Source organism: Microtus ochrogaster, chromosome 22 (genome assembly GCF_000317375.1).
Source record: "Microtus ochrogaster isolate Prairie Vole_2 chromosome 22, MicOch1.0, whole genome shotgun sequence".
In the NCBI taxonomy this organism is placed as follows: domain Eukaryota; kingdom Metazoa; phylum Chordata; class Mammalia; order Rodentia; family Cricetidae; genus Microtus; species Microtus ochrogaster.
The window spans coordinates 617417-645115 of NC_022023.1; the positions used below are offsets into that span (position 1 = coordinate 617417).

At 45.3% G+C, this 27699-nt stretch overlaps 1 protein-coding gene across 1 annotated transcript in view; it reads right to left on the bottom strand.

Annotated features, from left to right (window-relative positions):
• Positions 1-27699, bottom strand: part of Xrra1 (X-ray radiation resistance associated 1) — a 73059-nt gene that overhangs the window by 37928 nt on the left and 7432 nt on the right. Inside the window, exons 3-8 of the mRNA XM_013350176.2 lie at positions 26841-26938; positions 19740-19921; positions 14787-14858; positions 13814-13886; positions 10535-10632; positions 5159-5292 (exon numbers count right to left, since the gene is read on the bottom strand). Coding sequence (XP_013205630.1) covers positions 5159-5292; positions 10535-10632; positions 13814-13886; positions 14787-14858; positions 19740-19921; positions 26841-26934 — 653 coding nt within the window. The 5' untranslated portion in view covers positions 26935-26938. The remainder of the gene's footprint in view (positions 1-5158; positions 5293-10534; positions 10633-13813; positions 13887-14786; positions 14859-19739; positions 19922-26840; positions 26939-27699) is intronic.

The following is a 27699-nucleotide window of genomic DNA, read 5'->3' on the forward strand; positions in this document are numbered from 1 at the left end:
CCAGAGGAGGGCGCCAGATCTCATTACAGATGGTTTGGAGCCACCATGTGGTTGCTGGGAATTGAACTCAGGACCTCTGGAAGAGCAGATGGCGCTCTTAACCACTGAGCCATCTCTCCAGCCCAAGCTTGGGAACTTATTATAGGGTCATTATTTCTTCAAATAATCTCTCTCTCTCTCTCCCTCCCTGCCTGCCTTGTTCCTCCCCCCTCTCCTTTTCCTCCTCCCTCTTTCCTTCCCTCTCCTCCCTCCCTCCCTTCTTTCCTCTCCTCCTCCCTCTCCCAGCTTGCCCCTCTTCCTCTTCCAGGGCTTCCATAGAACACAGATTGATTTGCTTGACAGTATCTTCAGGTACCTCTGGCTCTGAAGAGGAGAGTCCTTTTAGTTCTCAGACTTGATAAGCCTGCCTGTGGACTCCTCTGATCACCTTTTCACTTCAATACTTTGTACAGTTTTTGTTTCTTCTCAAGCTCTCACTCTTCGATATTCATATTTTGCTTGTACATCATTTTCCTGACTTTCCCCTTGTCTTCTTGGCTCTTTTGGCATCTTTACCACGGTTGAAATTTCTCTATAGAAGATCTTCATTCAGATTTTCCTGAGAGATCCAGAACAGCTTCAAGGCTGCTGGCTGAGATGGTCCAGCCTCACAGACTATTCTAGTCAGGACTTGACCATTACCTAATTTTCTCAGGGTCCCCCAAAGATACCAATGCTCCCAAACAACCGGAAGCAGTCTAGAAAACACAATTTCTATATTCTTGAGAGGTGGGGTGTATGGTTTTTGGATATTTGGTGGGTTATGAATGTTTATCATTGTTTAAGGGGGTTGGTTACAAATTGTTATTGGTCATGGTTAAAAAACTAAACAAAGGACATTAGATTCAGGGATCTCTTTCTGAAGAAAAAAGGGAGCTATAGTATAAAAATGATGAGATAAAAGGGTGGATTGTAGAGTCTACTTTTGAACGACCGCTAGTCTCAAATACTTTACATTGGTATGGATTTTTGTACAGTGATACAAATTTAAGGTTATTTTTATTAGAACATACAATACTTACATTTCTCCTCTTATTTAAGGCATTGCACCTATGCAGCTCATTTAACATTGCAATGTAAATTTTTAGTTTTTGAAAGTTATTAAAAACTACTTAGGATAATAAAGAAATACAGGTTAGTAGTTAGTCACCTATAACAATCAAAGTTTTAGCTAGACAGTAGTGGTGCACTCCTTTAGTCCCAGCACTCGGGAGGCAGAGGCAGGTGGATCTATGTGAGTTTGAGGCCAGCCTGGTCTACAAAAGCTATTTCCAGGACAGGCTCCAAAGCTATACAGAGAAACCCTGTCTCAAAAAACCAAAAAAAATGAAACAAAACAAAAACAAAAAACAAAAAGCAAAAAAACCCTTTTAGTCATGTATGTTTTCAAGATCAAACATATATTTTAGATAGATAGATGGTCTTCAAACACTTCAAAGACCTACAGAATATGACATTTAAAACTTTTTGTTAACATAGGACTTTTCATGACAGTGAGACGCATCTGCTCCTGGCAGCATCAATTGACTTCAGAGAAGATGATGGGCATTGAAGAAACTCCATATGGAGTCTGCTTTCAATGTGGCAAAACTGGCCATTTGGGCAAGAAACTGCTCTTGACTGCTGACAGTATACTGTACAAACTGGACAACAGGACACAAAGGAGAAAGACTGTTTAACTTTCCCACAATAAGGCAGGAACGTCCTTCAAAAATTCCTGCTTCATAGAAGAGTCTGCCAGATATTCCAGGTTTGGCATATTTTCTCCAGATATGCCAAATACAAATGGGCTGGACGTTGTAAATGCAATTCTTACCTGATAATGTCCTTTTTTTTTTTTTTTTTTGGTTTTTTGAGACAGGGTTTCGCTGTGGCTTTGGAGCCTGTCCTGGAACTAGCTCTGTAGACCAGGCTGGTCTCGAACTCACAGAGATCCGCCTGCCTCTGCCTCCCGAGTGCTGGGATTAAAGGCGTGCGCCACCATCGCCCGGCCCTGATAATGTTCTTTTTATTTATAGTTTTTTTATGTTACCCATTCCTTTTTACTTAGACAAGAAGGGAGGAAAGCTGTGGAATAGTCCTTTACACTGTGTGAAGTTATGTCACTGTGATTAGCTTAATAAAAAAGCTAAATGGTCCATAGCTAGGCAGGAGCTTGGGGGCAGAGAGGACCCTGGGAAGAAGGCAGAGTCACCAGTCAGGCATGACAACACCAGGAAGGGCATAATAGAAATGAGGTAATGAGCACATGGAAGAATGTAGATTAAAAATAGGACTAATTTAAGTTATAAGGGCTAGTTAGGAACAAGCCTAGGCTAAGGTATAGCTTTCATGATTAGTAATAAATCTCCGTGCCATTTTTGTGAGCTGGCAGCCCAAAGAAGAATCTGCTTACAAAGATGACTGCAGCAATTGTGACTATTTTGTTACATTTTCTTCTTGTTTTATAGACACATGAGTGTGTGCATGTGCACTGCAGATATAAGCTGCTAGGTGATCACTGACTTCATAACTTAGTTTTTGGTTATAAAACATCCATAAGTGTTTTTTTTTCTGAGACAGTCTCACTGTGTACCCCAGGCTGACCTCAAATTCACAGTGTAGCTCAGGCTAGCACTGAACTCTCTTCCTCTGCCTTTCTCTTCCAAGCGATTACAGGCAATGCTACCATGCCTGGCTCCTACATTTCTGCGGAAGATCGTACAGAAGTGATGGAACTACATGTCAGCATGTTGTGGAGTAGGGAGAGTGTCTTCAAATGTCAGTTACATGAAGCCTCTGGTGGTTGTTACTGTTGTGTGGGGATGAAATACAGAGAGGAGAGAGATACTGGGGCTCCAAGGGGTGGGTGTGCCAGTCATCTGCCTCCACGCCCTCAGCCTTCACCCTTCCCTCTGTGCTCAGCTCTGCATGGCAGACTTAACTATGCGTGCCAAACTGACTTTTTAACCTGACTGTAGTGCTATCAACTGAAGGGACGGGTAAGACTCTGCCAACCCAGGAAAGTGGGGGCAAATCTTCTTCCCGGCTTCATACAGCAGCAGCGTGGGAACAGAGACAGTGGTGAGTGTCCAGGCAGCAGGGCTAGAACGAGCAGTGGCCTCTCTTCAAGTCCAGGTGCAGACTCCCAGCTCCCAACAGCTGAGTGTCAGCCCTCCTTCCTTTGTTCTTCCACATCCCTCTTCTCCATTTGCCCCAGAAGTGTCCTAAGATTTATATAATGGATTCTCTCTACTTATCATTGGCAAGGCTGGAGGTGGAATAAAGGCTTGCTGGTTCTGAGTTTTAAAAGAGCCCTTATCTCTAGGAACACATATTGAATATTTATAGATGACACATGAATCTTCTGATTCATTTGTGAGCAGAGTCATTTATAGCTGGGTACATTTTTCTTAAGAATAATCTACAATAGGGCATGAGGGGGGTATAGCTGTAACAGATTGGCCATGACCTCACAACTGTCTGGTGCTAACTACTGGGTGGCAAGGGCATGGGAACGCATCTTACCACTTACTCTCCTTCCGTTACGTAGTTTGTCCTCTGTGGTGACAAACACCCACGAAAAGCAACTTACTTATGTTTTTTTATGTTTGAGTTTTGTCGACACTTATGTCTGTACCCTAGAAGATGGCATCAGATAGTTGTGAGGCACCATCTGAGGGCTGGGAGTTGAACTCAGGACCTCTGTGAGAGAAGCCAGTGCTCTTACCCACTGAGCCATCGCTCCACGGAAAAGCAACTTACAGGGAAGAACCATTTCTTTTAGCTATTGGCTTCAGTTGGGACCCTTTATTCTCTTGATTCTGAGCTTGAGATGGAGTCGTGCAACTGGAGTCTATGGCAGAGGTTACCAACCTCAGGGAGGGCAGGAATCAGAGAGAGACAAAGGATGGGAGGGGGTACAAGATCCCCCAAGGACCTTCCCAGGAAATGACTTCCTGTAGCCAGGCCTCCCTTCCTAAACTTCCTGTCCCTCCCACAACAGCCCTACCGGCTGGGGACCTACCCTTTATGTATAAATCATTTGAGGGCATATGACAAAGTCAAACCATAACTTTCCTTTTAGACATTTCTGAAATTTTCCACAGTAAAAATACCAATGGTGATCTCTCTGTACTCAGAGCAAGCAAATTCTCAATTGCAATACTTTTTTGTGAGTCTGACTGGGGCATGTCCTATCACAGAGAAAGCCTAGCTTCAAATGTAGTCAGCACAAAGGCAAGCAAAACTGTGTGCAAACCATAGACACCCTAACAGAAGTTCCACGTGACACCAGAACCCAGCACACAAATCCAGCAGATTCATTTGAAGGCCTTTTCAGATTTATAAGCCCCCTTCCCTTTCCTTTTTAAAAATATATATTTTTAATATGTATAGGTGCTTCATGTATGTCTGCCCACCACGTGTATGTAGTGCCAAGGAGGCCAGAAGAGGGCACTGACCTATGGAACTGGGGTTACAGATGATTGTTAGCTGCTATGTGGGTGTTGAGGACTAAGCCAGGTCCTTGATGCAAGAGCATCAAGGTGCTTTTAACTGTTTAACCAACTCTCCAGCCCTCCTTTTCTTTTTTACGGGAGACAAGGTCTCAATTTGTAACCCAGGTTGACCTTGAACTCCCATGAACCTCTTACCTCAGCCTCTCACATACTGATAAAATAGGTACAGGCTACCACCAAAGGTTCATAAATACCCAGTTTTTCCTCAGTTAGTTTGGAAACAAAATGATTCTAACTAATGAAACCCTAAATGCAATGATCGATCACTATCATCCCCACCCCCGAGCAACTAACAAACTGCTATCAATCATCGCTGTCATTGTCTTCCATGGTGGCAATGGACATCATCACTAGGAATGTCCCATCAGTATCCCTATTGGTCACATCAGCTGACTACATATTGGATGAAAAGCACCAGATCTCTGACTCGCTGCCACAGATCAGGGATGAGGAAGGCAGGGCCCTTGCTCTGAGTGCTCCTCACCCTCAGATGTTCCAACCATCTAGATAGCCACCTCCTATAAAGATTCGTGTTTAGCTAGCCCAGGTCAGAGCAGAGTAGCCAAATACTAGACTGACTGAGGGGACACACAGAATAAACCCAGGGGTGTAGAACTTACTGTTCTGCAACAGCCATGTTGGGTGGCAGAGAGGTGAGCCCATTGCCTGTGAGGAGAAGCACACGGAGATGCGGCAGAATCCCCAGATCACAGATGGCCTCCTCAGTCAGGCTGTTGAAGGAAAGGTCCAAGAACTACCATACAAAACAAAAGAAGGGATAACAGAAGTAACACGTGACACGAGGCCCAAACACACACGGGAGCTGGCTCCGTCCCCTCCTCCTTCCTGGGAAACCTCACCACCCACACAACAAAGTCTCTTGGGTTTGACATTCACAGCTGTGGGGGTCAGGCTTAGTCCTCCTTCAGTCTTAGCTGCTACTGCACAGCTCTGTCTCTCTGGGGGGCAGAGAGTCCTCCCTACCCCTGGCCTGTCCCCCCAGTCACCCTCTTCATGTTTCTGGGCACTGGAAGCTCAGCCCCAGAAGGCCATCTCAAAGGTGCTTCCTTATAAAACAGTCCCCAGCCCTCAGGCAGTTGGCTGCCTCCCTCCCCTGGCTTTGTCAGCTTTCTCTAAGCTACCCCAGGATACTTGTCCAAGGCTGCATGTCTTCTGATAGCTGGAGATGCCATGTACTATGTCTGGCACATGGTGGAAGAGGTCAGGGCCCATGTCACTGCCGTATGGTAGCCTTATTACTCAGCACAGGCCCTTACACGAAGCAGACACACATGCAAGTGTGCTGAAATGAGCCAGCTGATGAGGACGATGTGTCCAGTGGTCACCACATCAGCCACTGTCTCATCATCATCATCTCCTCATTCACCACCCCATGCTGAAGGCTTATTTCATCCTGACCCTCTGGGAGCTCCGAGACTTCCTGGGCTGCAAGCTCTCTATGTCCATCTGTTAATAAATGATGTTGCTGGGCTCAGAGAAACTCCTGTACTGGTGGGTAGTCAACACAGAGACTCACAGCCAATCCAAGTACAGAGAGTAAGTGGCTGCGGAGCACCCGACCTTGATAGGACATCTATACCCTCTCCTTCAAGGCTCAGGGGACATCACAGAAGAGGGCGGCAAGAGTTTAAGAAACAGAGGTTGGGGAGGGGATGCTGTAAAACTGTCTTCTGGGTGTGACGTGGATGGTGCACTCATGACCTCACTGTGGTTGTGGAGGAGAAAGGGCTCGTGGGGCCCCGTCCCTCTGGGAAGGACTATTGGTAGTTAACAGTGGTGGGGGAAGGGTATCACTTTCCTCAGTGGTGATGAGTTGTCCATGTTCTGGTAAATAACCTCCCACCTACACTCAGCAAGCAGCCCAGAGGGCCACGTGCACACAGGTCATAGAGGAAGGACTTGGGAAGAAGGGTCTGAGCAGGAGAGGAAGGGGATGAAACAGGGTACTAGAGGGGGAAAGGATTCAAATTCATTGTATACGTACATGAAACTGCCAGAGGATAACGAGTAAAAAAATTTAAAAGAAGAAAAAGAAGTGATACCTCTACGATAGCTATCTAGACACACACCACAAGCCACAGAGGCAACAACGGCCAGGTCGGCCAGAATGTCAGCATGGGCTTCCCACAGTGGCAGCGTCTGAGCCATCCTCAGACAAGACTGTTAAAGGCAGGGAGTGCTGGAGAGAGAGAGAGCACAAACCGGGAGCAGGAGGCAGCCATCTTCTTGCTGGTTCTGAGAACTGTAAAGGTTTGGGTATCAGTGACACCTGTGGTAAAGGAGAGGCTGGGCACCAACAGCAAAGGGAGCACTCGAGGTGCACATAGCAGGGCCATCTCACTTGACTGGAACAAGGCCTGGGAATAGGCTCTGAGAATTACACATGAAGATGGGAAAACCCTGTCTCTGTCAAGGCGTATGGATTTGTATCTGCCTCCTTCATGTCTCTCATCGTCCCTCCAACCCATTCCTCATACGGCAGCCAGACACATTTTCTAAAACACAACTCTGACCACAACATGATCCCCGTCCCATAAGATAGTTTCAGCTACTTAGCAAGTCCAAGATACGCCAAGGTCTGTCCTAAGCCACTTCAGGCTCACACAGCTCTACCGTCCACAACTCTCACCTCCCCACATCCCACCCACATTTGAAATCGTTCCCCAGTATTCAAGCTCAGCAGTCAGCACACCAAGGCCAACGACTCAAATCCAGCCTGATGCCCATTTGTGGCCGATGAGCAAAGGATGATCTTTACATTTAAAAATAAAAACAAGAGGCCAGGTTAGGTGGCACACGCCTTTCATACCAGTGCTCGGGAGGCAGAATCAGGCAGACCTCTGTGAGGTAAGGCCAGTGTGGTCTACAGAGTGAGTTCTAGGACAGCCAGGATTGCACAGAGAAACCCTGTCTCAAAAATAAACAACAAACAACCAAACAGAAGAATAGTGTGTTCCATGTGGCAATTATGAGTAGTTCATAACTCAACATCACGCTTGGTTCCCTCCACTCTGTCTATAGTTAGTTCTTCCCTTCTACAGAGGCATGGATGACTAGTTATGACAGTCATAATTAATTATGAATATATGGAATAAAAGTTTAAGATACTTAATTTCTTGTCTTACGAAAAAAAAAAAAAACCTGTGGACCCCAATTCTACTGCTTTGGCTATTTAATGCTGGGTCCAGATTTGCTTTCAAATTACAGCCAAGTGAAGTTTTTCAAAACTGTGGAAGAATTCCACTCTGGGCTGCTCCCCTTGGAGCAGGCTTGCTGACAGCCAAGGACAGATCTTCCTAGCCTGGCTGCAGTATCTGCTGAGTCACATTGGGTTTTATTACACATTAGAGTATTCATTACTGTGAGATGCAAATTTGGGATATTTGACATGTTTATCTTTTTTCCTAAGGAGCCCTTGCAAATCACAGAGAGATGAGAACAAACGACCGGTCCAGAGATTTCCCTCTCTCATCTATATTCTGCATCCTAAAATGAGTCTGTTTTCTTTTGTCGACAAATTCTTTTGACTAATACCGGGTCTGGAGGATAAATAACCCTCATCAGATGCAATCAGACTGTAAAGGGGGGCCACATACATTAGATCCCGGGCTAACCATTCAGAGCCAAAACTGTGACCACACCCCTCTGGATGGCAGCTGGTACTTGTGGCGTGTTTGGGGTATGTGGGAGGAAGAAGACACAATCCATGGCACTATATGCAGTTCTCAGGAGATCAGTGACTGTTCTCTGAAAAGGTCAAACAACAGTGGAAGTCCATAGGGGCAGCTGGGCCTGGCGGCCAGAGAAATGACTCCTTGGATCTCTACTGTCGAGGATCCACCTCCCACTGTCAGCACCAAAATATCATATAGAACGAGGCTCTAACATAGCTCCAAACTGCATCAGTTACTTCTGATTTTGGATTTTATTGGACTTTGACAGTTTGCCTACTGAATAAGTCTGAGGACCAACGCGTGTCCCAAGTCAGAGCAAACTGCTGTCATCTTCAGTGTGACTTGAAACCATGGGAAAAGTCAGCCCCGCATTCAGCACTAGACGTTTTCAGAATGTGAGGACACAGCGTACGTATGGGGAAGATGCCCATTCCAATACGCTAAATTGTTTCCAAACTCTGGCGTAGAAAGGCTGTCAACTCCTTGACTTGTCTCTGAGACAAGTGAGGCACACGTGAAGCAGATTTAAGTTAGCAAAGCTTACAACACGTAGACATGCTGCTAAGGCGTGAGTGGAAAGGCTCTCCTTTTAGGCCTGCACAAAGGGAGGGGTGCATTGCTCAGGGCCTGGCCAGGTGGCTGAGCCCCACTTCTGGCACTGTTCTCCAGTCCATGTGGGACTCTCAAGTAGTGACACAAACTTCATTCCCTTGTTTTAAAAAAAAAAAAGTGGCCCTCTAGTCTATCCAAGTCACAGGAAGTATGAAGAGATGCAGACCAGATTTCCTATTCCAAGGTCCTGAGAACAAGCATTGATGTGCATGCACACAGAACGTACTGTTGAGTTCACAGGAGCCCTATTTAGTCCATCCTCACCTCTAGGTCTAGGAAATAGATGTACAGCCTGTACTACCCCAGCCCACTGGGACCACCCTAGCTTACAAGTCAGGTGTGTTTTGGTATTGGTCCATAATGTCTCTTTATCTTACTGCAGCTGGCTCTTAATCTCTATAGCTCTTCAGACACCTAAGGAGATACATCTTCTATGAAGCTCCTCCTCCTATGATACTCCATTGACACTCACTTTTCTATAGACTCTCCTGCACGTAAATAACCCTAGGCACTTATATCCCAGAATCATACATGTTGGCTATAGTTACCTATCTACCACAAGTACCACTATTACCACCACCACCACTACTATCATTACCACCACCATCATCATCATCACCATTATCACCTGTTGGGAGCAGTGAGACCCCAGATCCTGAATTTCTTGTAAACAACTTGTTTTTCCCTGATCTGAGTGCCTACAGCTGCTCTGAGCACGAGACCTTCAGGAGTTCCTGATGGCAGGAGAGTGGTTTCTGGTGGGTTTGGCTGGGGAGTGGCTATCTCTATATAATCTGCCCATGAACACAATAAAGAGGGCATTCTTGGGGAATTCAAGGATGACCCATGTCGTTGTCTCTCTGTCTGTGTGTGTATGTGTATTTTAACCTCCAGCCCCTTGCCTGAAGCTCAGTAACTGGGTGATAGCACACAGAGAGCAGACAAGATTGCTGGGCACGGTGCGCAGCAATCACCATCACCACCATCATCACCACCACCACCACCATCATCATCATCATCATCATCATCACCATCATCATCACCATCATCACCACCACCATCATCATTATCACCGTCATCATCATCATCACCATCATCACCACCATCACCACCACCATCATCATTATCACCGTCATCCTCATCACCATCATCACCACCATCACCATTATCACCATCATCATCACTATCATCATCATCACTCATCATCATCATCATCACCATCATCACTACCACCATCATCATCATCACCATCATTATCACCATCATCTCCACCACCACCATCATCACCATCATCACCATCATCATCATCACCATCATCATCATCATCATCACCACCATCATCACCACCACCATCATCACCACCACCATCACCACCATCATCATCACCATCATTATCACCGTCATCATCATCACCATCATCACCACCATCATCACCATCATCATCACCATCATCACCACCATCATCATCACTGTCTGTTAGGAGCCAATTTCCTCCTAAAATCATTGCAGGAACCATCACTCTGGGGAGTCTACAGAGAACCACCACAACCTCCAGAGGCCATCTACAAAGAGCCTAGCAGTGAAAGCGTGGAGAACCCTTCTCCAACGTTACACTCTGTAAAGACCCCTATACTAATAATCCCTTACAGGGAACCAGGTAAGACCAAAAACTCCCTACCTCCAACTTACTTCCAATGTCTTGAAGTCTCCATATTTCACATAGACCATCTTGATGCCATTGAATGCAAGCTCCAGTTCCTTTAGGGTTGGAAATGTGTGAAAAGCATCTGCATGAGAACAGAAAGAGAGAATCTTGAGCTCGTAAAGGCTTAAAGAGAAAGATACAAATAACGACCATCCACTGAGCTTTCCACAGGGGGAAGGGTGAGTCGTGGACGATGGCTTTACGTATCAGGCCTTTAAAACTCTAACCATGGGGCTTCAGAGATGGCTTGGCAGTTAAGAGGACCAGAGTTCAGCTCCCAGCACTCACACTAGGTGGCTTCCAACTGCCTGTTACTCCAGCTCCAAGGGTTCCAATGACCTCTCTCTTCTGGCCTCTATGAGTGTCTGCATTCGTGTACATACACCCAAACACATGCCCACACACACAAAATAAAAATAATCTTTTAGAAAATTTAAAATCTCTACCCACACTCACTAATAGGAATTATGACTTTCATTCTACAGCTGAGGAAACGGAGGCTCGGGCGACTAAGTGACTTTTTAGAAATTAGGATTTCAGGCAAGAGCGAAAACTAAGGCTTGGACACACAAAGTGTGTTCAAATGCAAAGCCCACTTAAAAGTTATCTTTTGTTTTTCTCCTTTTTTCTTTCCAGACTAGGAATCAACCCCAGGACCTTATGCATGTCAGGCAAACTCTCAACCACTGAGCCACTGCTAGATAATCTGTTATTTCTGATTAGAGATGTCACTATGTTCACCCCAAATAGTCAACATCACAGGAAAAAAAATATTCCTTTAGCCCCAACAGTTGGGGGTCAACTGTTTAAAATGCCATGTATACACCTCATTTTTCTCATGTGTGTATTGAGATACAATCTTTTTCTTATAACATGGGATACACGCTGCATTGTGGCTGTTCTCCTTTAACAGTGTGACTTGAAGGTTAGTCTATGTTAAAACAAACAGATTTGTCCACTACCTTAATTACCTGCTGGTATAGACATGCCATAATGTTACCATTTTCCTATTGATAGCATATAGGCTATGGGGTAAGAGGTAATCCAAAGCTCCCTCTTACATGATAACTGCATCTTAAGATTCCCTTTCTAGTCCTATTTCTCTGGTAACCTGAAACACATGCTATGGTAACTGTGTTACTAGGCAACTGTTGCTTGTGGTAAAAATGATTGCAGACCAGTATCTTGTGTCTGGACCAGGAGAAAGTGTAAATTATAAACATTTCTATAAATGGTGACTCCCATAACCAGCTATGTCCTTCGTGGGACTGCTACAAGCTACAGGACTATGGAATGTCACAAGGGACAGAGGTGATTCCTGCATTTGCCCAGGGAGAGTTTCTGTCCTGTGCCTGGGGTGGCACTTGGCTAGTGGGCAGCCCTCCCAGACGGCCAGTCACGGGGACTCCGCTAAAGCCATGCAACTGGCACACAGTGTAGAATTACTTAGAACCTCGGAAGTGAACCTGGTGTGCTGTGTGGCCTGAAGAAGGCTTGAGTCAGAATGCTCAGTAAGGCCTACTAAGAGGCTGTCTAGTGGGTTTCCTTGTGTAAGTCCTAGAAGTGGAGCTACTAAAAGCAAAGACTATTTTGATTTTTAAAGCATTCGTGTATGCATTTGTTTGTTTGTTTAGTGTATGTCCGTGTGCCTTGTGACTTCATGAGCACCAAGTGTGTAAAGGAGCCCGTGGAGGCTAGGAGAGGGCGCTGGATCCCCTAGAACTGGAGTTACAGGTGGCTGTGAGTTACCCCATGGGTGCTGGGAACTGAACCTGGGTCTTTTGCAAGAGCAGCTAAACCAGCTCTCCAGCCCTGTTTTAAACTTCAAGAGATATGACCAAATTATGTCCATGGTTCACATCGACTTCTCTATTTTACCTTCACCAAGAGTACCCACCTCCACACCAGTGCTGGCTGTTATCATACTGGCCAATATCTGATGGGCACAAAATAGTATCCTGGTGTTGTGCTCTTACTACTGAGGCCGACCATCTTTTCATGTGCCTTTCTTCCAAGGCAGGGGTCTCATCGGATGCCTCTTTAGAAGCTCCCATCCAACTCCCGGGGACAAACCAAGCTCATCTCATCAACCCCCCCTCCCCCTTCCAGGACTGTCTCTGAGATCCATCCCTCTCCTTATACCCTCACAGGTCGCCTCGCCCTCACTCGGCCTGTCTCCAGTATCATCTCCCCTTCCACGGAAAACTGAACTGATTCCTAGCATCTCCTGGCCTCCATTTTCTCTCTTAGAATCCACCCCCTCCTCACTGAGCTTCCCTGCTTAAAGGCTTCCAGGCTTCTTCTGTCTGAAGGATTAAGTTGGACTCCCAAAGCCCTCCAAGATCCCTAAGTCCTGCCAATGTGTCTAGCCTCAATTCTCCTCCCTTGTAAGCAATCTTTGTGACCAGGCAGTATACAGGTGCCCCCAACCAAAGCACCTTCATTAACTCCTGAGTTAATTTCTTTATTACAATGTGCACATGTGCATGCATGTGTGTGTGCGTGTGTTTGTGCACATGTGCATGCATGTGTGTGTTTGTGCACATGTGCATGCATGTGTGTATGTGTGCGTGTGTTTGTGCATATGTGCATGCATATGTGCGCAAACATGCATGTGTGTAAGTGTACGTGTGCACACAGATATCAGAGGACAACTTTTCGGGAGATGGTTTTCTTCGTCTACCACGTGAGTCCCATGGATCATCATCAGGTCACTGAGTTCAGCAGCGGGTGCTTTAACACTCAGCCGCCTGGCCAGCCCAGTTTATCTTTTGATCTTAGCTTAGGTGCTCTTTTCTTAAGTTTTCCTGACTCTCTGGTATGGGCTAAAGCCCCCTTTGTATGCTTGTATAGTGTTTCCTGACCTCCCTGTACCATTGCTTATATGCACCCTGCTTTGGGTCTGAGTCTGAGCTCGACTCTCCTCTCCAGAGAGAAACTGGGCACGGTTCTTTCTAAAGGCCAGGCATTCTGACACCAGCAGGGGTCACTGTGGATTTGCTGAATTACCAAGATGCTTTCTCTCTGGTAGGGGCACACACAGATTTAAAAGCCTCTCTTGCTGGAGTTTGCAAGATTGGAGGAGAGGGTTATCTGTGTGTGTGTGGAGGAGCAGGCTCCAGCTTGGCAGTGTGGGACCAGAGTGCAGACTGAGTGCTCTCCGGGGCCCTTACTCTCCAGCTTCTCCACCCAAGATGAAAGGCTGATCACGATGGACAGACAGATCCTGTCACAAGTGCTTTTCTGGCCAGGAGGACGCTCACCTAGAGGCAGCAGGTTTTCAGAGGCGTTGATATAAATCACAGAAGTGAAATGTTTGAAGTCCTTTTCCTTTGCCTGTCAGAAAGTATTCCAGAAAAACACAGGATTAGTGCCCTGCCGAGAGCCCCGCAGGAAACCGGAGCAGCTGCTGAGAGGACAGACACCTAAAGGACTAAGAGACATTCTGGTGCAGGAGCAGTCATGTGGGGAGGGCTGGGGGCTTCCTGTTCATTTTCCTCTACCCTGGAGTACTTCAAATGCATCGAAAAGGACAGAGAACCATCTCTGAAGATGTAGCCAGGCATGACCCGGTTTTAACAGAGCTGAATCTTAGCTGTTTAAATGTGAAAGAAACTATTAGAAGACTGACAACTCTCCATGTGCCGCCTGCCCCCAACCCTCTCACCTCACCTCTACTCCTGATCTTTACAGGTATTACATACACAACACATTATATCCATCAACTAAGCAAAGGGTGATTTACATGCTTTAAAACTTCACAGTCATACAGACTTACGGTCCAAAATGCCTTTTTACTCAATAGTATGATTTTGAGATTTATGTTGAGATATGTATAACACTTTGGAGATTAATCTGTGTTGATACAAATAGGTCCAGTTCATCCATTTCAATTCTTTGCTTGAGTGTATGACAAGGTTAGTCTGTCTCAAATTTCCCATCATTACAAACAATGCTGTCATACACATTCTTATATATTCCACCTCATTGTAAGACTTTATTTATCCCGACAAGGTGGTGAGCTTGTGGGATGGGAACTCCACACAAGGAATTACAGTCTGCCCAAATTCCCTGCCCTCAATCCCAAGAACAGATTCATAAGGTAAGTTTTACTAATTCATACAAACACTAAATTTAAAGCAAAGTTGGAATTTGTTTCTGCCTGGTGAGCGCTCGTCTGCCCTCCCTTCCTCCCCCTCACATCTGGCTCTGTCATGCCTTTGCTGCTGGCCTCACCTTGGAGAACTTCATGCCGCTCACGTTCACGGTGCAAAGGTCTGATGGCTTCCTTACACAGTGGTGCTTCATCTGGAACAGAAGACACAGACTTAGTCCCAGGGTCCCAGTGGAGTATGATAGGTTAAGCTACTCCTGCTGAGTGTCTTCTCATTGGGTACTTTCATAAAACCTGCCATTTGTTTTTGCATGTGCATTTGCTCATTCACCAAGAATTAACTGAGAACCACCTCTGGGCCATGAACTGACTGTAACAAGCTCTTGTTCAATCCTAACTGAACCCCTTCTTTAATGTGAATAGTGTATCTTATGACTTATTAGTTGTGTTCAGGGTTTACCTCTCTCTTTCAGTATGACTTTAGTTAAAGGGTTTACTTCCCCTTCAATGAGGCTAAGAGAAGGTGGCTTGCCTGAGGCCCTATAGTTAGTACACGATTGATCTATGATTTGGATTCAAATCTAGAATCATGAAACTATGCATTTTTGCCTACTGCATGTCATTGTAAATAATGAAAAAGTTAGGATCAGATATCAGCTTCAGATTATCTCCTAGTTCAATGTTCCTTGCCCCAGCTATTATGGCCCATCCATATGGTGCCTGCTTTGAAGAGGCTCTAAACAGGCTAAGTGGGGAAGCTGCAGAAGCCACCCACGCCTTCACTTAGTGGGAAGTCAAATGAGGTACTTAGAAATGTAATGACTATTCCGAAGGAGAAGTTCAAGTCTCTATGGGGGTATGGAAACAGGAGGCCCCAATCTCAGCCTCTGAAGGAGGAAACATTTACTTGAGGGAGTAATTTTCCAGCCAAGGGCTAAGAGCCAAACAGGAGATGATCCTGTAAGTGGGTAGGGAGTGTGCAGGCCTCCCAGGCAGAAGGCTGCACGATGTTTTTGAGAGGAAGCCAAGACAAGGCTAGAGAGGGAGTCGTGAGACCATTCGGGTCCACATTGGTGCTGAATAAGAGTGTGGATTAAGTAGTGGCTGACAGAAGTTTCATAAAAGTCACTATGTCTGACCTCCTTAGAAAGGATAAGAAGACAAAGCCGGGTGGTGGTGGCACACGCATTAATCCCAGCACTCAGGAGGCAGAGGCAGATGGATTTCTGTGAGTTCAAGGCTAGCCTGGTCTACAAGAGCTAGTTCCAGGACAGGCTCCAAAACTACAGAGAAACCCTCTCTTGAAAAACCAGGAAAAAAGAAAAGCAAAGATAAGAACACAGAAGAGACCATTGTACCAGAAGTTGTTAATGACCGTTCCAGTAAACATTTGTCTACATCTTCCCTGTTAGAGAACACTGAGGCCATTCTCCCTTAAAGTGGACATGTTCCAAGCTCCAGCTCCAGGAACCTCACCTGTACCAAGAACTAACTTGTAACAAGCCTTAACTTGAACCAGCCAACTTGTCAAGGTCTTGTTTCTCCAACTGACACTGGGTAGGTAGGTCATGCCAATAAGATGTTGGCTGTGGCCGGGCAGTGGTGGTGCACGCCTTTAATCCCAGCACTTGGGAGGCAGAGGCAGGCGATCTCTGTGAGTTCGAGACCAGCCTGGTCTACAAGAGCTAGTTCCAGGACAGGCTCCAAAGCCACAGAGAAACCCTGTCTCGAAAAACAAAGACAAAAACAAAACAACAAAAAAAGAATGAATAGATAGTTATAGTTTTCCTTAGTTATGATAAAAGATAAAATAGATATAAATATTGTAACTGTAATTCTTGCTTGATAACTGTTTTGCTATATGTAATTTTGCAATGTTAAAGTTAAAGCCTTCCTTTTTTGTTTAAACAGAAAAAGGGGAAGTGATGTGGGAGTGTCATATATCAATCTGTTGATTTCATTGGTTAAGCAATAAAGAAACTGCTTGGCCCTCATAGGTTAAAACATAGGTGGGAGGAGTAAACACAACAGAATGCTGGGAGGAAGAGGAAGTGAGCTAAGACTCGACAGCTCTGCTCTCTGGAGCAGAGACACCATGCTCCCCGCTCCTGGGCAGACATACGCGATGAAGCTCCTACCCAGGATGGACATAGGCTAGAATCTTCCCGGTAAGACCGGTGCTCACAGATTATTAGAGATGGGTTGATCGGGATATCAGAATTAGCCAGTAAGGGCTAGAGCTAAAGGGCCAAGCAGTGTTTAAAAGAATATAGTTTGTGTGTTGTTATTTTGGGGCATAAGCTAGCCAGGCGGCTGGGGTGCTGGGGACGCAGCCCCGCCGCTCTTATTACAACACAGGACAGGCTCCAAAACCACATAGAAACCCTGCCTAGAAAAAAAAAAAAAAACATGTTGGCTGAGGGGAGGAGTGGGTGACCAGTTTAGGGGGGAGGCCTTTTCTTCTAAAGACAAGCACGGTAGGGGGCAACCCCTTCTCTGCCTCGGGATGTTGTCCTGTGTGTGTGTAAGATGACCAGAATTGCTGCAGCCATTTCGGAATAATGGAGGGAGGCAGGCCTGGAGGACAAGCCAGCATGCTGAGGATGGCGGAGCAGAAAGATGGAAGGGTGCTGAGCCTTGGAAGATGTTATGTTACATAACCATCATGTAATGGATCCCAAGCAATGCCCCAGGCTTCTGTGTGAAATAAAACCATTCTCTAGATTATATTTAGTTTTATTATTATTATTAGCAGCAGCAGCATCTGGGTATGTGTGCATGTGTGCACATACCATGTTGTACATGTTGTCAGAGGACAACATTTGGGAGTGGTTCTCTTCTTCCACCTTCCCTCCTGGGGGCTGAACTCGGGTTGTCGGGCTTTGTACAGCGAGCATTTTACACACTGAGCCATCGGGATGACCTGAGAGGAAAGCTTTCTAATTGGTCTGAACTAGTTCGGGAGTTACATGGTTAGAAAGAGATGACAGTGGCTGGGTTAAGCCTTGTAGCAGAAGAGATGAGAGGAACGTAGACTCGATGTCTGTTTGATAGACGTTCTTGGAGTGGTTAAAGGTGGGGGTATGGGCAGAGTATAAAGTAGAACTCCAGGTTGCAAGTTTGGTGACTGGTTAATTAGTGACAACACAGAGGTACTATTAACCAAAATGACGTATTTGGGGATGTGGGGGTCATTGAATAATACAACCTGAGGGGCCAGTGAACTGAGAGGCAGTGTGGAGATCCTGTTACTCTGAAAAACATTCTCATTGCTGCGTCTACCTAAAGCAGCAACGCGGGTAGCAAACCTGGCCAGTACAATGATCCTCTCACAACTGATGGAAGAGCTAGGATGTGAGAACAGAGACAGGCGAGTACCTCAGAATTTTAAAAGTTAACTTTATATCTGGATGCTTACCTACATGTATGTGTGTGCACCACCTGTATGCCTACATGTATGTGTGTGCACCACCTGTATGCCTGATCCCTGTGGAAACAAGCAGAGGGTTTCGTATCCCCTGAAAATGGAGTTACAGATGTCTTAAACTTCTATGTGTGTGCTGAGAATTGAACCTGGGTCCTCTGGAAGAGCAGCCAATGCTCTCAACCATGGAGTCATCTCTCTAGGCCTCTAGTCCCTCATTTAAAACAGTGTCATACTTGTTAACAATCTATGTATTTCCTCCGATTTAGTTCAAACCATAACTGGGTTATTGATAGTACCTAATTCAGTACAAATAATATGTAAATAATTGTTAGGTCATATGGTTTAGGGAACAGTCATATAAAAGTATGCACATGTGTAGTACAGATAAAAATAAATTTTGCTTTATTTTTCACAAACATTTCAGTTTGTGGTTGTGTGAATCTGTGGATAAGGAATAGTGGATATGCGAGGTCAGCTTTATTTGGAAATGAGTGGGGGGAGGACACTGTGGAGTGACGTGACCTGTCCCCCTGCAGTCCTGCTGTTTCAGTCCTCACAGTCATCAGTACCCCGGACTCTGGACTCTGCACTGAGCAGCGGTTGTAACAGTCAAACAAACCTAACAGGCTCTGCAAAAACCTTTCCCTGCTCAACAAGGGAACACAGAGCCCAAGCATGACCTCTTGTAATCTCTGAGATACACGAGCAGAATGTGGAAACAAGGGAGCAATGAGAACAACACTACCCATCAATATTAATCTACAAAATCCATCTTTCTTTGCCAAGCTACTGAAGCGCTGCGAAGAACAGATGTGAAGCTTCCTGGCTGGTCTCCAACCCAGCACCCAGCTCTCTTCAGAGAAACCGCCTCAGGCCTGGCTGGAGTAACACCAGGAGCTCCTTCTGCTTCCAGGCAGATGCTAAAACCAGAGAACCAAGGCTGGGGGAGAACAGGACACCCTGTCCCACTGGCTCCCACCTCAGGGCAGTACACAGCATGGCACACAGAGATCTCTTGCTCCTCCTCAGTGCTGTCATGGGATCCTTAGTTTACCCTTTATTTCTGAAACACTCTTTCTTTTCCAACTCACACAAGACTTTGCACTTCATATGATAACTTTTTTCTTCTGGAGCCAGGGCCTCACTATGTAGATTCACAGAGATTCACCTGTCTCTGCCTCCCAAGTACAGGGATTAAAGGTGTGAGCCACTGCATCTGGGCATTTTACATAATACAAAGGTACAGGGTTTAGAATCAGTAGACCAGGGTTCTAATCCTGATCCAGTCATTTATTGGCTGTAGAGGGGACCTCTTTTTTCCTGTCTACAGGTGGCAACAATATAATAAGGATGGCGATATCGGGTCTGTCTCACAGGGTGCATATGTAAAAGCTTTGCACGTTAAAGGAAATTCCCAGGGTTCTTTTGTCACTGGCCACATTCAGTTTGGCACCATCGCTCTGATAGCTTGGTGTGGGATAGGAGTAGTGGTACCAGGGCAAGACAAGTCCTTGTCCCTAGCCAGATAAGGGCAGGGCAGGGCAGGGCAGGGCAGGGCAGGGCAGGGCAGGGCAGGGCAGTCCTCATTCCTCCCTTCCCCCTCCCTTAGCTGATGTCACTAGATACTCCGGAACGCATTTACTCTCACCAGAAAAGCTCGGTCCAAGACATGTCCGTGTCCAAGACTGTCTGCCTGGTTATCCCGCCGAGACACTTTCTTCAACCCAGTCTCGAAAGAAACCTTCTTCAGGTTCTCCTGGCCTTCAGTGGATGCCTTAGCCACACCCTTCTTCATGCTGCCTTTCCGAGCCACTAACCAGTGTCCTCGGCCTGTGGGGAAGAATGGACCGGTGAGAAGGGCCAACCTTCTCTGAAGCCGAGGGTGTGAACATGGATATTGAGCTTTCATACTAACCCCCCCAGTAGCTCCCAGTCCCTCACCACCGCCGGAGGGCATCTGTGTACGTGTCTCCCATCCCTCACCGCCGCCGGAGGGCATCTGTGTCTCATTTAAGCAGCCACTAAGCTCAGTGACACATATGCTACAGATGAAAATGCTTACAAAGAACAAGATGGGATGGCTGCCCAGCCCCTTCGTTTATCTCCAAGTGTGTGCCTCCTAAGTCTACGGCTCACTGAAGAGAAAAAACTGGACACTTCCTGTTATGTGACGTCCTCCCGGACCCCCTTGGTATAGAGGACAGTTACTCTCCCACTGACCATCTCTTAGGTAAGGCCTATGTGTGACCTGGATTCCACGCTACAGCAAAAAGAATACGAGGGCTGGGGATGTAACTCAAGAGTTGGCCAACTGTTCGCCTACAGTGCATGGAGACCTCAGTTCAACCCCAGCACTGTATGAAGCTGGTTATGGTTGAGTAACACCTGTAATCTCATTACTCAAGGAGGGGCGAAGCAGGAGGACCACAAGTCCAAGGTCATCCTTGCTATCTAGCAAATCTGAGGTCAGCCTGGGTTACATGGGACTCTGTATCAGAAAAAAATAAAGATTATGAATTCATAGTAAGTTCATTTAAAAATCATGATGACATTCTATAATCTGCTCTCTCTCACATTAGTGATTAAGCGACCATGGCATTAACTGTGATCTGTAATCACACTATTATTCACTCATTTGTTGTCTACATTCCCCGCTGGGATAGAATCTCTGGACAGCAGGGGCCTTGTCTGACTCACTCATCTTCATAGCCCAGAGCTCACCACTGTGTCTAAATGAATGACCTAGCGAACCCACATAACCATCTGTGTGGATGTGTGTGTGGGTTATGGGAACAAACGTGACAGAAGCCCTGACCCACAAAAGTTCAATGACACCTGAGGTGCCGAGGAAGCCCAGAGAACCTACCAGCGTGACACAGACCTAGCGAGCAGAGGGAATTCATTAGAAGAGGATTGAAACCAAGACAGTCTAGGCAGAGGGAAGAACAACAAACAAACAAACAAACAAAAATTCCCAGAAATATCAAAGGCCTAGAAGTCACAGAACCACACAGCTATGAGACCCAGGCTGGGACCACTGGCTCTGGCCTGCCGCCGTTCCTAGTTCTTTCTCTAGGGCTGGACTGACATGTGACCACTGTTGCCAGCTCTGCCTGCTCTGGCCTCACATGAAGCATTTCCTGTTGTGGGATAATCTTCGTGTACACTGTGAAGATTTGTCAGAGAGGACAGTGGGAAGAAGGACGGAGATGGGGAAAAAGCCAACCAGATGGAAAAGGGGGACATAGGATTAAAATGATGAGATTAAAGGGTGGATTTTTGAGTCTTCTTTTGAGCAACTCCTAGTCTCAAATATTTTACATTGGTATGGATTTTGTATATTGATTCAAATTTAAGGTTATTCTTGTTATATATATATATGCTTTTATTTTTGTTTAATATATTGTAGCTCTACAGTGCATTTAAAAAACATTATGTATAGTTTTAGTCTTTGAAAGCTATTTAGGATAATAAATATAAGTTAATAGTTATCCATAACTATCAAACTTATAGTCACATGAGGTATGTTTTCAAGATCATATAGAAGTATATTTTAGATAGATAGACAGTTCAGAGACCTACAGAATATGGCATTTAAAATGTTTTAATAACATAAGGCTTTTCTTGACAATGACACACATCTGCTCCTGGTGGCACCAATCTACTTCAAAAATGGATGACGTTAACAAAGAACCTCCATATGGAATTTGCTTTCTTTATGGCAAAAGTTAGTCATTTAATCAAGAAACTGCCCTTGCGTCGATTGCTGATAGTATGCAGTCCAAGCTGAACCAGAGGACACAGAGAAACGACTGCCAAGAACGGACAGGGAAGTCCTTCAAAAATTCCTACTTCACAGAAGTCTGTCAGATATTCTAGGCATGCAGGCCAAAGATGGATGCCCCAGCATTGAAGAGCAACCTTGGGTGACTGTCCAGGCAGCAAGTGGTTTCTGTTGTTCTTTTAGGTTTGGAAGTTGCTTGTTCTGCACTTTCTGCTTACTAAGGTAATATTCTATCCTTTCGGGGTCTATGATGGAATTGAAGACTAGGCAGTCATAGTTTTCTTTAATTATGATAGAAGGTAAATTAGGTGTGGAGGTTTGGGCTCATCAGGATAGAATAAATGGAGTATTTTCTCCAAATATGCCAAATACAAATGGACTGAACATTGTAAATGCAATTCTTGAGTGATGATTGTTCTTATTGTCTACAGCTTTATTATGTTAGAGTCAAAACGCCTTCCCTTTTTATTTAGACAAAAAGGGAGAACTGTTGTGGCATAATCTTTTTGTACACTGTGAAGATTTGTCACTCAGATTGGTTTAATAAATAGCTGAACAGCCAATAGCTAGACAGGATTTTCAGGACAGAGAGGATGCTGGGAAGAAGAATGGAGATGTGGGAGAAGTCAGCCAGACATGGAACAAGTTGGACACACAAAGTGGGATAAAGGCAAAACCCACATGGTAGAACATGGATTAATAAAAAAAAAATTGGGTTAATTTAAGTTGTAAGAGCTAGTTAGAAACAAGCCTAAGCTATCAATCAAACTTCCATAATTAATAAGTCTCCGTGTGGTATGGGAGTTGGTTAGATGGGACAGAAAAAGTTCAACTACGATTTTCCACTCCTGCCATGGACCAGGCAGTTTGGTAAGGCTGCCCCACCAGGGCATAGACTTTGTTCCTCGACTCTCGTGTTGTATCCCTGACTCCTGGCGATAGCAGTCAGAGTTGGTGTGAAAACTCAAAGTGGTCAAGAGGAAAGGCCAGGAAGTCAATGTGAATGAGGCTGGGGGGGGTCAGGAGAGGCAGACCATGACAGTGTGAATGAGGCTGGGGGGTCAAGAGAGGCAGACCATGGAAATGCTAAAACGGGGTGGAGCCTGATAATGATATGGGCCTTTAGTAGCCAGGGGGTGGGATCGAGGGGGGACTTGTTGCTTTGTTTTTCTTATAACTTTTCATTTTGAGATAATTTTAGACTTCCAGAAGAGTTACAGAAATGGTGTAAATTGCTCCACAGCCTGTACCCAGCTTCCCTAATATCTTGTTCTCATGTTACATAACAGCCACACAATTAGTGAACATCGAGCAATTAGCATTGGTGCAACACCAGCTACTAATGTTAGCCCCTCTTTGAAGTTTGCCAGTTTCCTGACTAAGGCCCCCCTCCTGTCCCAGGATCCAGGCCAGGATCTCACATCACAGTCAGCTGGCATGGCTCCTTAGTCTGCTCCCACTGGTGAGATGGTTCTCCACTCTTTTCCCTTCTGCAGACTTGACACTTGTGAGGAGTACTCGACAGTGAAACACTGAATATTAAAGTATTTAAATAAAAATAAAATATTTTTTATTTTTATTTAAATAAAGTATTTAAATAAAAAAAATCACCTATGTGTGAGCTTGTCTGATGCAGTCCCATGTTCAGACAGAGGCTTTGAACTTGGCAAGCTACCACAAAAGCAAGCTGTGCCTTTCTCTGTGTATCATTTCAGGGAACTCCTGGGGTCATTGCGCTTTATTTCTGGTGGTGGTAACCTGTTTCGGGAACAGGTTCTCACTATGCAGACCAGGCTGCCCCGAAACTCACAGTCCTCCTGCCCCGGCCTCCCGAGTGCTGGGGTTTTAGGAGTGTACTATTATATAGCACATTGACATTACAATGTTTATTTGATGTGTATATGGTATACACATGCATGATGTTTGAGTGCATGTGTGCAGTTGTACATGCAGAAGCCAGAAGAACATGTTAGGTTTCTCTGTCACTATCTTGTTCCCTTCAAACAGTGCTTCTGGTTGAACCAGAACCCGACATCTCACGTGTGCTGGCCAGCAAACCCCAGCAATCTTCCTGTCTTTGCCCCCACTTCTGAGGTGACAGGTATATATGGCCACACCCAGCTTTTACATGAATGCTGGGATGGGTCCCCATGCTTGCTGCAAGTGGTTTTTCCTGCCGAGCTACCTCTCCAGTCCTACAATGCTGATTTTGATTCCTCAAAGTGGGGTCTGCTCAATTTCACTACTTTGTTATTAGTAACTACACCTGCAAAGTTCTTTAGAAGTCTTGTTTCTCATACTCCCATCCGTTTTTTTCCTAGCATTCCAGATGTTTCTCATACTCCCATCCGTTTTTCCCTAGCATTCCAGATTGCTATGTGTCAGCTTTACTGGGCTATGCAACTGTTCAGACACTCGTTGCTGTGACCGTATTTTGTATTTAGTTAGTGTCTTGATGAGGCGATGTTGGTGAGAAAGGTACTTGATGGTGCAGGGGGCCCTTCCTCCCTTGGTCAGCTCAAACACTTACGGATCAAAAACAGACTTTTTGGTCGTGAGCCTAGCCTTTAACGGCTGAGCCAAGAGCCTTTAATTGCCTGCTCTTCCAAAGGTCCTGAGTTCAATTCCCAGCAACCACATGGTGGCTCACAACCATCTGTAATGAGGTCTGGCGCCCTCTTCTGGCCTGCAGACATACACACATACAGAATATTGTATGCATAATAAATAAATATTTTTAAAAAAACCCAGACTTTTGAGAGGAAAAAGAAGTCCTGCTTCAAGACTACAATGGGGTAGGGGAGCAGGTGAGGCGTGGTGGCACGTGCCTTTAATTCCAGCATTCCATTCTGGAAACAGAGGTGCTGGTAGAGCTCAGCAGTTCAAGGCCAACCTTTCCTAAATTCCAGGACAGCCAGTGCTACCTAGAGAGACGCTGCTTAAAAAAATAAATACATAGGAGCTGGAGAGACGGCTCAGAGATTAAGAGCATTGACTGCTTTTCTGGAGGTCCTGAGTTCAATTCCCAGCAACCACATGGTGCCTCACAACCATCTGTAATGAGATCTGATGCCTTCCTCTGGTGTGCAGGCAAACATGTTGTATATATAACAAATAAATAAATCTTAAAAATAAATATATAAATGGACTGGGATGTAGCTCAGTGGTAGAACATTGCCCACTTGTGCCAAGCACTGGACTTCATATTCACCATCAGGAAACCAAACAAAATAAAAAACCCACTTCAGAATTAGCTCTTCCCCAGGGGTTACCTCAGCCTCTAAAGTTACATAAGCCAATTCCTATTCTATCTACCCACTTGATCATCTATCTGTCTATCTATCTATCTATCTATCTATCTATCTATCTATCCATCCATCATCTATCTACATATCTATGTATCTATCTACCATCCATCCATCTATCCATCTTTCCATCCATCCATCTTTCCATGTATGTATCTATCTATCTATCATCCATCCATCCATGTATCCATCTATCATCTATGTATCTATCCATCCATCCATGTATGTATCTATCATCCATCCATCCATGTATGTATCTATCTATCTATCATCCATCCATCCATCCATGTTTGTATGTATGTATCTATCTATCATCCATCCATGTATGTATCTATCTACCATCCATCCATCCATCTACCTATCTATCCATCTATCCATCCATCTACTTATCTTCTACTCGCCTTACTTCTTTAAAGAATCCCGACTGACATATTATCATAAGTAGGTTTTACCTGCAAAAAATATTACTGTGATATTTGAACAGCAATTTTAAATACCCGTCATGTCTTCTGTATTCATTAATGAGATTTTTACCACAAGGAAAAGCTGTTTCTTCTCTCCCACTTATTTACGACTTACATGTTTATTTATATCATTATGAGCTCATGAATATTTATTGCGTGGTTTACAACCCAATCCTACCATTATTTACTTTTCTGTGTAGGCTGTCCCAGATTTGGCTCCATTATCTGGCTGCTGTGTCCTTTCAGCTTGCCCTCAATGTTTTTCTGAGCACTTCCTTACTTGCTGGTACCACAAGATGTTCAAGGCCCAATCTGAATTTTTTTTCCTTACCTCAGACCTGTGGACATCTATTTCTCTGGAGAGGTCTTACTCCTCTCTTTGGAAAATGGTATTTAGAAACCAAGGTCCAGGCAACAAGTATATTCTTCACTGCTGACACCTCCCTGCTTTCAGTGAGTATGTATACTTCTCCCGTCCCCCTCTGTCTCTGTCTCTGTGTGTGAGGGGGCGGAGGAGAGATTGAGCAAGAGAAAGCAGAAATCCACATTGAAAGGTGCTTGGGGTTTGACTGACCTTTTCACAGGGGTCACCTATCAGATAACCTGCATGTCAGATATTTATGAAATTATAGTTATGAAACAGCAATGGAAATAATTTTATGGCTAGAGTTCATGCTAACTAGATGGATGTCTGAAAAACTACCAGAAAGATTTAGTGGTTTCATTTAGAAGCTGACCAGAGAATGATTAGTCATCTAATCGGGAAAAATGGGAGACAGATACACAGCAGACTAAGGGGTCATAGGATGGTTTGTTGAAAAAAGTGGGAGAAGAATAGGGCTTCGTGGATTTGAAGACTTGGCTAACTTTGGAATGGAAGCTAAATACTCCAAATCCAAAAGCTTAGTGAAAAGAGCACCCCAAAAAAGGAAGGAACATAAATAAAGAAAAGGGGCTGTGGCAGAGACTGTTAGACTGTGAATGACAGGTCCTTCTACAGGGGTCAGCAAAGAGAGGCCGCTGGGCTATGGCACTGTGGTTAAGAGCACACTGCACAAGGCCCGATGGGGCTGCTGCAGAAGGTGGGATGAGAGGGGACAGGATTGAGTGGCACAGGCAAAAACAAGAAAATGAGAAAACCGTGCAAGGCAGGAGCTGGGTGTGGAGAAGGGCAGTCACCAGAGGATTCATCTCACCTTCTTCCGGTGTCCGGAGGAGACTTTTGGCTGGAAAGCAGTTGTTGAGGTAAGGCTTGCCATTGTCCATTTTGTACATCCCTGAAGACACCATCTCCCTGAGAGACAGCAAGGACAGCCGGGAGTCAGAAGAGTGAAAAGGTACAGGGGAGCCCTCCCCAGTGCCATTCCTGAGCCACCAAGACCTCTGAGGACCCCTCTGCTTCAGCAAGGGGGCTGCTGTGAACAGAGCAGGGAGGCAGGAGTGGGGCTTTCTGGTTCAAACCAGCCCTAACTCAGCAGGACACTAAGTTAGGCTCACACAGACCTGGTTTGAATTCCGGCTTTGTCCTTCCTTGCTGTGTGACTAAGTGTGTTCCTCTACTCTTGAGCCCACTGTCTTTGCCTATGGGCCAACGCTCCCACCTTAACAGGAATGGGTGGACTGAATGAAGGGGGCTGCTGTCTTTGTTCTAACAGAGTTCAGAGAAAGGGGCTTAATAAAAACCCAGAAACGGACATTGGGCTTTGAGCTGAAGATCAGAGAAGCAAAGCAGCCAAGTCACTAGAGAGCTCTTACCTCTACCCAATCTTCAGACTGAAAAGAGAGCATGTTCCCGTCTCATCCCACCTCATACTCCTCTCTCGTACTAGTATTAAAGGTATGACCCACCACTGCCCGGACTCTATGGCTAACTAGTGTGGCTGCTGGGACTAAAGGTCTGTGCCACCACTGACTGGTCATACTTTGTTAGATCATAAACAAACTATCACTATTCCATTCAAACAGAAAGAGCCACAGGAGCAAGGGCATCATGAGGAGGGAATGGTCAGGACCCAGGAAGAAAAAGGCTGTGCATTTGGAACTCTTTGATACAGT